Here is an 11,002-nt window from a genome sequence, read left to right as displayed (position 1 = left end):
CGCTTTGTGGCGCATCTTGTCCATAATATCCAGAAGTTATTATTAGGCTGCTTGATAAATATAGATACCGAGACGGGAAAACTCGAGCATAAATCAAATCTCGTATATTACATTAGGTAAATCAGCGGCGTATATTCAGATCAATTATTTGTAAAATTAATATATTTCTATTTAAATGAGAAATTAAGGTGGAAATCAATGGAAAATATGTTCAACATCAATGTTGTTTTTAGTTGGCTCGTGATTTACCAGATGTTAGTAGATCCTGTATTTGGGTTTTATCTATACACAATGTACAGGATAAGAGATTCGCTGAGTACCAATTCTGTGCCTCATATGATAAAATTTAGCTTTATGTGGTGGCGAGAATCACTAATGTGATTAAGTGAAACACCGTTGAGATATTCCATGTAGTGACCGGCCACTACAAGAGGTGAACGTCCGCCATCTTAGATCCCGAGTTACGTCATCAATGCGAGGCTGAGTCCTACTGTAGCTAGGGAGGAAAGCTGGTTTTAATCGATCTATGGAAACCGAGGTTTCGCCCTGAGGGAGACTAAAGATGAAGTAATTGTGTTCACGTCGAATAACGTCACAAGGACCAGAGTAGGAAACCTCCAAACTCTTACGAATTCTGTCAACTCTCACCCAAACCTTAGAGCAGGAGTGAAGAGGCACTTATGGTTGGGGTAGTGTACGTATGACAGTCACTGGACGCAAGGTCATGGCAATTGATGGATTGCATCTCCTTTACATCGTCTTTGCAAGAAAACCACGTCATTTACCAAATCATCCAAGCAGTGTGCTTCAGCCTCTGAGAAAGCAAACAAGATTCTAGGACTAATTGCGCGATCTTTTGATTTCAGAAATCCATCACTCACTAACAAGCTATATAAATCGTTAGTTCGTCCACATTTTGAATATGCTGTTTCCGTATGGTCACCTAATCTCATTAATTAAAGACAATGACAGACGGAAAAGTACAACGGCGAGCCACAAAACTGATTCCAAATATCAAAAATAAATCATACGAAAATCGACTAAAACATATTAATTTGTTTTCCCTAAAAGAGCGTAGACTCAGAGGTGACTTGATGCAGGTCTTTGAAATTCTAAAGGGGATTGACATCAAAAGTGACAACATTTTCACATTAAATGAGAATCAGACAAGAAACAATGGTCTCAAACTGTCCGGAAATAGATTCAATTTGGAAGTAGGTAGAAACAACTTTGCCAGCCGTGTAGTTAATGAATGGAATAAACTTCCTGCACAGGTAGTGCAATGTAGTTCAGTTCGAAGCTTTAAGAATAATTTAGATAAACACCTAAGCAAGATGCTGTAATGATTATAATTTATTTCATATTTGTTTTTGTTTTGTTATCATTTGTCTGTTTGATTTTCATTTATTATTAGTTATATGTGTGTGATAGAAAAAAGCTGAAGATAAATGTGGGTAAAAGTAAAGTAATGAGATGTACAAGGGGTGGAAGTGGCAGTAATCTGGAAGTGAGCATTAAGGGAGAGCAACTGGAGGAAGTGGATAGTTTTAGATATTTGGGTGCAAATGTGGCAGGAAAGGGTGGAGTGAAGGTGGAGGTGGAATGTAGATTGAGAGAAGCGAGTAAATGCCTTGGTGGTTTAAAAAGTGTAATGAGGAATAGGAATCTGGGAATGGATGCTAACAGGAGACTGTATGAAGGAGTGATTGTGCCAACAGCACTGTATGGAGCAGAAACATGAGAGAGGAAGAGAGAAGGAACTTGAATGTGTTTGAGATGAAGTGTCTGAGAAGTATGATGGGGGTTACTAGGCTAGATAGAGTGAGAAATGAGGAAGTGAGGGGGTGGAAAGGGAGCTGGGAGATAGGGTGGATGAAAGAGTATTAGGATGGTTTGGACACATGGAAAGAATGAGTGAAGAAAGACGATAAAAGGAGGTATGGAAGGCAGATTTGGAGGTAGTGAACATGAGTGGACGTCCTAGGATGAGATGGATGGATGGGGTGTGGGGGGCTTTGGGGAAGAGGGGAATGTCGGTTGAGGAAGGACGGGAGAGGACAGACGACCGGGGTGAATGGAGTAGGGTTGTATGTGGAAAATGTGATGAATGAGGTGGATTGGAGGGGGGAATGGGGGTGAGGTAGTGTGTGTGAGCAAAAATTTTTGACGCAGCCCGAAGGGATTTCTCCCCTTCCTCTCCTTTATATGGGGGGACGGAGAGAGGGGGTCGCCGATTTAATGAAGCGGCCTTGCTGTGGATGTGCTGTGTCCTGCGACACTGCTTCTGACCCAGGGCAGTGGACAGGGTGCAGGGATAACCCGTCATCTAGGAGGTGCTAAGATGGGAGGGAGGGTGGAGGGGTGTGGAGTGTTTTCGGGGATGAAATGGGTGGGAATGTTTTTGTGCCTTGTCCTTTTTGGCTACCCCCCTGGTAAGGGGTAAAAAAGCTTTGTATGTATGTATGCATATGTCAATTTATTATTATTTACTATTTACTTGTTTGTTTATTATTTAACTATACCTATGCATTTATTTATGTATTTTATTTGTTATTTACATTATTATAGTTTTTATTTATTACTTTATTATTATTATGATTTTTCGCATCCGACCTAGACATGGACCATAAAGTCTCCTGTCGGCATGCTCCTCCTTTGTAATCCTTTACAATTGCACCGTTGAGAACTGTGGGTCTCAATCATACATCGGGAGAACGAGGACAAAACTTACGAGGCTATTAAATTGTCACCTGCAACACGGAGCTACTAAGAATCATTATAACACCAAACATAAAACTTTCCTCACCCGCCAGAACTTAGAAGGAACAACAATAATGGACAGAGAAAGAAACTCTCGTAGACTAGCATTCATTGAAGCAATTTACATAGCAGAATTAAAACCAACCATGAACATACACAGCATAGAAAGTGAGCGGTAAAGTTGGACATGTTTAATTTTATGGCGGTGTCAAACAGACGCTGCGAATGCATGATTTTAGTTGCTAGGGATTAAGGACGCATGTCCAAAGCGAATAAAGGCATGTTCAAATTTAGCGTCTGACGTTTCAGTAGAGAATAAAGAAGCCAGTATCTAGCGTCAGAGGCAGCGCCGTGTAAAATGGCCATACCTCTGTTCTTGCTGGGGTCGTGCGCAAAAATGTCCTTGTGTGCAAATTGTTGTCCTTCTTTCCAATGTATGTACGCAGTATATAGACCACTTCAAGTAACTGCAAACAGTTTTTAGAACTCTAATATTTAAGATAATGACATACGTTCGAGATATTTTCGTTTATTTTGAATTTATCACAATTAGATATTATGATTGATTTGTTTTATTAAACAATTCAATTCCCTGTGACAGCACAATTTCCTTTGCGCACCTTAATATATCTAACCAGTTTGGTTAAAGTGAAAGTAAAAACTGTCTTAAATGGAGTAGAAAAACAGGAAAAACTATCAGTGTCAATCTGTAACTATTACCAATTGGTGCAAATCATGTCAATGTTTTTACCAACATTGTCATCACATCAAACATCAGTGTCAATCTGTAACTATTACCAATTGGTGCAAATCATGTCAATGTTTTTACCAACATTGTCATCACATCACCACCAGCAGCACATCGCCACCATCACCTCCATTTTTTTTTCTTTTTTTCTTTTTTTTCTGTGAGTCTTTTGCCCTACAATTCGTCACCACCAATGTAGGTGGTTTCGGCCTCATCTGTATATACCACTTTTATAGGATGTAGTATTGTGGCTTACTTAGATACGCATATTACGACCACTATGTACTCTGGACTACTTAGGAAAGACCACCCGCGCGCGCGGGATCGGTAGTTGTAGGAGGTGACGAGATGTCTGTGTGGCAATGAAAAGATACATACATACATACATACATACATATACCAAGGCTTTTTCCCCCTTCCAAGGGAGGTAGCCAAAAAGGGAAAGGCATAAAAACACTCCCACCCATTTCATCCCTAAATACACTCCACACCCCTCCCACCCTTCCTCTCAACTGAGCACCTCCTGGATGACGGGTCATCCCTGCACCCTGCCCACCGCCCTGGGTCAGAAGCCGTGGCAATGAGGAGATAGTTGTGTGTAAAAGAGGGCCATTGCCACCGGGCGCTTTTTTTTTTTTTTTTTTTTTTTTTAAGGATTGCGTGGTGTCGTGGCTCAGAAGGCATGGGCAGGAGACTTGTTGGAGGCTGATATCAATATCTATGAGGGGGCTTTTTAGGAATATCCATTCAACAAGACCTCAACCAATAAAGTTAGAAAAGGAGTCGGAGGCTAAGTCCTAGTGACAGTAAGAAAAATGGAAATATGTTTCAGTGGTAGGTTAACTGAAATGAGAAAATGCACTAGGAGAGAAAATTAGAAATTAAATCAATTTCAGTTGGAGAAAAAGTTTATGTAGATGTTTGTGCGTATTGTCGTACTTTTGATTGTGATATGCTTGTGTGTGTATGCTACGCAGGGAGGACTGCTGCCTCTATGGCAGCGGATGGACTTTCTCCTCGTAAGGTAAATAACACAAACGACCACTGTCTGTGCTCCTCTGCGACGGGGTAGGATTACAGACTAGAATGCGGCGATTTGGTCAGCGATGACGGGGAAAGGATATACTCGTTGATATATCTGGAAGCCCCTAGTTACTGCCCCCAGTAGACTCACCGGCAGTTAGAGGGAGCAAAAAGACAAGCTGCTTGGTACGCCGCCACCACCGACTATCAGACGTTGTGCGCCTTCCATCAACAGCCCAGGGCGGACGGCATACTGTTGCAGAGAGGCTGGGCTGGCTACTGCACCAGGGAGGAGTTGTACCGACGGCTTCCAGGGGCAACAGTGCGATCACAGGCACAGCCGCCACCCGCTGCTGTACTACCTACTGTCCTGCCCGGCCACGGAGGCCCTCCGACCAGCGCCGCAGACCCCCGCCCCCCACCCTGCAGAAGGCAGCCTCCTCCGCAGTCGGGCACCGAGAGCTGCCCGCCTAGTCCGCCACACGCCCATGGACGTGATGCTTGGGGCTCAGGGCGGCGCCCCCTCCTCGCTGACCTCCCCACGCCCTCACCTTACACCCACTAGGGTACGACAACTCCCCCCCGCATTGTCTATTAATGTATATACCTCTGTATATATTTTATACAATAAACCTTTTATTATTATTATTACTCCCCCACACGTAGACGGTCGTCGTGGGGTTGGGGTAGGGCTTTGGAGACGGAACCCCCCGAAAACAATGACCCATACATCTGGGCAGCCCTATTCAGGGTTTGCACTCCCCCCCCCCCGCCCCCCGCAAGAGGAAGGGTGGAAAAAGAAAATGTGGTTTAAAAATGGCCCATCTCCACATTTCTGTGACGGGAAGCCGCCCACACCAAGGCATCTCAACATTGTGGTCGCAAACAAATAAATGGATATATACAAGGTTACACCAGGAAGCGCTTACTTGCGGTCGAAGCCGCCATTCTTGCCTTGTGCGTGCCTGCCCAAGTAACAGTCACTCCTAGTCAGTGGACTCGAACCCATGTCCGCAATGTCTTAGGTAAAGATTGATAACAACACTCCGCAGCGTCATATCAATAAAAGGGATAATAAAAGTGTTGTTTTATGTATGATGTAATCATAATTAAAAAACCCTACATACAGGCGCGCTGTGTCTCGCTGCATTGCTTCTGGCTCGGGCGGTGTGGCGGGGCCATGGATGACCCTTCATCCACGAGATGCTGAGGTGGAAAGGGGTGTGGAGTAGATGTGTGTTTTGACTCCACCAACCCCACTCCTCTCTTATAAGGGGGGATATGCCCTTTAGTATGTATGCCTGTTCACATATACTGCCCGAGCTTTGAACAGACGAGGGATGGTTAGGCTGTACTGGTCTCATTGCATATGGTGATCGTCTACAAAGGAAAATGAAAGATATTCATTTACAGTTTTTTTTATTAATATGAAAATTCGAAAATGTATTCTTATTTACTATTCTATTAATTAACATACAAAAAAATACACCATTAGGCGTTTAGGGACACCTAAAGTCGTCACCTTTGTTTTAAAGGAATGCGATTGAATAGCCAAGGTAAGTATCATTCAGCTGGCATCTGAATCTGAATGTTCCCACTAAGAATACGCCACTGCGCTTTACAATCGAATTTACATTCTAATACCAAGTAAGCACTCACGTTATTGTTGCTGTCACACACATTGCACCAAAGACTTTGGATAATGTTGAACAGAAACCAAATACAGACGCTATAAAGGATGCCAATCGCGCTTACATTTACATACTGTGATCAGGAGATTGGTGTTTGCGTATTGGTAATCATATAATTGGCATTTGCGAATGTCTTTTCCACACCCTAGACTGAGGTTGTTTCTTGTGATTTTTTATGTTTGAAATACTCTGACACTCCACAAATAAATGTTAAAAGTTTCCAGGCACAATTTGATCTCTGTACGACTCGGATGCTCACAAGGATGCTCTAAATTAAAACTGCGATTAAACTAGTCAACGGAATGGTTGGATTCCAACGATTCTGTTGAATTTGTCCAAAGTTGGAGTGCAACCTCGCGGAAACAGTCTTTGGTGTCAATTGAGGCGAATCGATGTAAACATTGATTTAAACGCCTTATTTAGCAATTTCTAGCCTGCAAATGACGACTATAACATCAAGTAACCAATAAGCAAAATTTTCTCATTTATAAGACAACGAAAATGCCCTTTGCAAAGAAATACCTGTACACATTTCTTTAAAATTAAAATGGTTGACTTAGCCTAACATAGGAAACATATCTTAATGTAGATAAGATACAACTGGCCAACAAATGTATCTGTGAGGTAAAATAGAACATTTTTCATAATTAGCACGACAGTATAGCACATTTCGCTTAAATCATGACACTTTTAGATACATACAACAAAGTCAAAATAGAGAATAGCGTAATATAACGTGTGTGTGTGTGTATGTGTGTGTGCGTTTTGTCAGTTTGTAAGTATTATCACAAAGTTTTGAATTTGCGTAATGCCACTTCAACTCTCATGGACATTTCGAAAAAAAAACAAGATGGTGTCAAATACGGCCGCTGAGACGCTAAATCGGCCATATTTTCACTGATATTTTACACTACAGGAATTTGTGTCTGAAAATATATCTCAGATCAAATTAAGTGACCAGAAAGTTGGAAATAATATACATGTAGACTTGAAAATAGCATATACAGATCATTTCATGCTATGTTCATATTATGGATCCAAATTTACTAACTTGGCTTTGTGTATGGCAATACTTACCTTCAAAAAACAAGTTCATAATTAATGTTCATTATAAATACACCTTAAACTTAACATTACTTAAAAGTTTACTTGAACTGTAGACAAAGAACAAGGAACAAGAACAAGTTCTGACAAGACTTGTGTGAAGTTGTATATGACGGTGTAGACTGAACAGCCAGGGACATTTGATCCGGTTTTCGTTTATCATTATCATGTATGATTGACTGCGCTGAGGGGCGTGCGTCTTTAGACGCTTAGCTGTGTCTTGCTTGAGTGTCTGCCCTTTCACCCTGCGTGCTGAAAAAACTTGGGGAAACTGTAATCACCAGTCGCCATGCACATACGGCGCATCCACTGGATGCATAAGATTTATGCAGCCTATATTTTAGGAGTTTTAGACACCCCTACGGACCAGAATCACGCAGCATTCTTTTATGACCGGAAGCTTATCTCCACATAGGAAAGAACTGTGAACTTTGAACTCTTGCTATCTCCTCCGTTCTGCTATCCTCCTCCTTTGCCACCTCTATCAGGTGGAGTCATAGAGACGGTCAATATATATATATATATATATGTATATATATATATATTAATTTTTTATCCCACCGTCGGAAAACAAGACACTAATGTCGAAAGTTCTGTATATTTCGATCACTGTGATCCTCTTCAGCAGTTAGTGATCGAAATATACAGAATTTTCAACATTAGTGTCTTCTTTTCCGACGGTGGGATAAAATGTTTGATTTACTAATGTGCTACATTACTGTTATATGTATATATATATATATATATATATATATATATATATATATATATATATATATATATATATATATATGTATGGAGGGGAAAAGAAATGAGGTATAATGAAATCTAAAAATTGTCATCATTCTTCCTTGAGAAAATGTCTCCAACCTTGAAAGAATGTTGCGTGAGTCACAGTGTTCCCTCTAAGTTGTGCACGTGAGCGCGCGCACATGATTTACAACGAGCGCACATAAAGAAGAAATGTACGCACACAAGGTTTTCAAATGATATTAAAATCCGTTCAATAAAGAAGTTCCACCCAAACATCAACTTATAAATTCTCTAGAGACATGGTAACTGGCCAACCGTCAAACCAATAATTGGAGGTAATAGGTAATACAAACTTACAAATTGTGCGTATTTGCTTAAATGGTCAGATGGGGACTCGCACGGGTGCGCACATGCTCATAGGCAAAGTTTGCGCACATGCTCATAGGCAAAGTTTGCGCACAAGCAAATTTCTGCGCGCACTTACAGCAACAAAATTAGAGGGGACATTGGTCACAAGGTACACTAGGGTGGCGGGCTAGTGATCCATTGAAAAGTTGATCAACACCTAAATGATTTCGAGCCCCAGACAGAGAGACAGACTGCGATTTGAATTAAATTAATGAAGAAAAAAGATGGGGGATTGTAGACTGGACTTGCTACTTGAGTGAAATAAGGGAATATCATATACATATACACACACGCGCAATCGGGCCTACATTGCATCAAATCCTCTACATATATCTTCTCAAAGTCACGCAGGGTATTTCTTGTTCGTATCATTAACAGGTGATTGGTTTGTCCATGTTGAGGTTGGTGATTCTCAAAGACCTCATGTAGCTTTGCGAATGTTTGGAATTGGGTGATACGAGGAAAACATTCGCTAAGTTATAAGTTCAGTGAGCTATGCTCTCGCTGCAGATGACTGATGTTATCATTTCGTTTCACCGTCTTGGACTCATGACCAGGTTGTCATGAGTTTGATTCCCGGGACCCGCTGCGGGCTATGTCCTGTTGGTTACCGATAGCCCTGGCCAGGTGGGGTGTCGAGCTAACGACGCCCCCACCCCCCCAAAAAAAAAAAAAAAAAACAGCGGCTTGCACAACTGACAGGGTTTTTACTCTTCCAGGGATTTCTCACTTTCTACTAATTGGGATGTTGAAGTCAAAGCTCATTGATGACTGTATAAGTTCAATTGCTCATGACTTTGTAGGTTCAAATGACTGGTGACTTACAGTTTAGTGACCTGGTAACCTTGTTCAGTTGAGGGATGGCAACATCAGTTTAATTATCACCCGACTTTGTCACTTCAGTTAACTAATGGCAGTAGCACCTTTAACAAGCGACAACTTCAGAACATTGACCTAACGGCAACAACATCAGACTACCGAACTAGTAACCCCAATTGTCCAGTTAACTAGCACCATCGTCAGTTTAGCCAGCAGATGACGCAAGAACATTTAACTGACGACCTCATTAGTTCACTTGATTAACCGACTCCCTCTTGAGTTGAGCGAGCTGCTGTCTACGTCGTTTCAGTCCAGTTCAGTTGATTAACTCACTCCCTCTTGAGTTGAGCGAACTGTTGTCTACGTCAGTTCAATTCAGTTCAGTTCCGTATTGTCCTTTCGATCCAGAAGCGGTGTGGCTGGACGAGGGAATAGGCGACTGGAAGGTCGAACTGGGCGTTGGCGAAAGCGCCCACGCCGACGACTTCCATTCGACGAGTCGTCCTGTTCCACTTCATGAGCGTCGACCGTCCGACCTGGTAAGACAGGAGTGGTGGTGTCCATTATTTAAACTAATTTCATCTTATCATTATTATCTTAATTTCTATCTTATTTTATGTTATTCTATTTCATATTTATTTATCTATTTATTTTTTTAAATATATTATCTTAATCTATTTTTTTTCTATTGCAAGACACAGCACATCCACAGCAAGGCCTCTTCATTAAATCGGCGACCCCCCCTCTCCGTCCCCCCATATAAAGGACAAGACGGGGAGAAATCCCTTCGGGCTGCGTCAAATTTTGCTCACACATACTACCTCACCCCCCATCCCCCCGCCCATTCCACCTCATGCATCACAACATCATCCATATACAACCATTCTCCATTCACCCCTGTCTTCTGTCCTCTTCCGTCCTTCCTCAACAGACATTCCCCTTTTCCCCAAAGCCCCCTTCACCCCATCCATCCACCTCATCCTAGGACGTCCCCTCATGTTCACTCCCTCCACATCTGCCTTCCATACCTCTTTTGCTAGTCTTTCTTCACTCATTCTTTCCATGTGTCCAAACTTTTTATAATGGTGGGGTAAATTCATGGTTACAGTGATGAGTATTTACAATGTCTCATACCTTTTGTTTATCCAATCCTTTTTCGATCTCATCCAGTTACTCTAGGCTCATACTTCTACACACTAAGCAGTCAAAGTTCACAAAGATCTCTTAAGTGTTTACTCTTTCTCTGGTCTCTCTGAATTCCCTTCAATCCGTTTCTTCAAAGTGTGTGTGTGTGTGTGTGTGTGTGTGTGTGTGTGTGTGTGTGTGTGTGTGTGTGTGTGTGTGTGTGTGTGCGTTCGTTACCATGAGGCTTAAGCCAGACTTACCGTTCAGAAAGGATGGCACTTTGACTCACACATACCCTGGACAAGCTTTAGTGGATGACTGTACTTATCATTCCGTCCTGGTCGTCGCCGTGGCAGCTCTTGCAACAAAAGAAGGAAGGGGCTTGCTACGTGATGTTATTATATACTCACATTGCTGAAATCCCGGTCTATGCAGATGTGCCTCTTCGTGAGGAGCTTATGCAGAGTGTTCTTCGGGGACGAAGTCGTGATCATAGTAAAGCAAGCAGCAGACCCTAAGGCCCTCCGGTTCCATACCTGGAGTGTAGCCGTTCGCAGGAAAAGACCTTGAA

At 42.1% G+C, this 11,002-nt stretch overlaps 1 protein-coding gene across 1 annotated transcript in view; it reads right to left on the bottom strand.

Annotated features, from left to right (window-relative positions):
* Window positions 1-8,128: 8,128 nt before the first annotated feature.
* Window positions 8,129-11,002, bottom strand: part of LOC143027190 (uncharacterized) — a 61,893-nt gene continuing 59,019 nt past the window's right edge. Inside the window, exons 8-9 of the mRNA XM_076188354.1 lie at window positions 10,842-10,996; window positions 8,129-9,842 (exon numbers count right to left, since the gene is read on the bottom strand). Coding sequence (XP_076044469.1) covers window positions 9,687-9,842; window positions 10,842-10,996 — 311 coding nt within the window. The 3' untranslated portion in view covers window positions 8,129-9,686. The remainder of the gene's footprint in view (window positions 9,843-10,841; window positions 10,997-11,002) is intronic.

The sequence above is a fragment of the Oratosquilla oratoria genome, chromosome 7 (assembly GCF_046742065.1).
Source record: "Oratosquilla oratoria isolate Oo_2021 chromosome 7, ASM4674206v1, whole genome shotgun sequence".
NCBI lineage: Eukaryota > Metazoa > Arthropoda > Malacostraca > Stomatopoda > Squillidae > Oratosquilla > Oratosquilla oratoria.
Note: the sequence above shows the minus strand (reverse complement) of the source record. Positions and strands in the feature narration are given on the sequence as shown.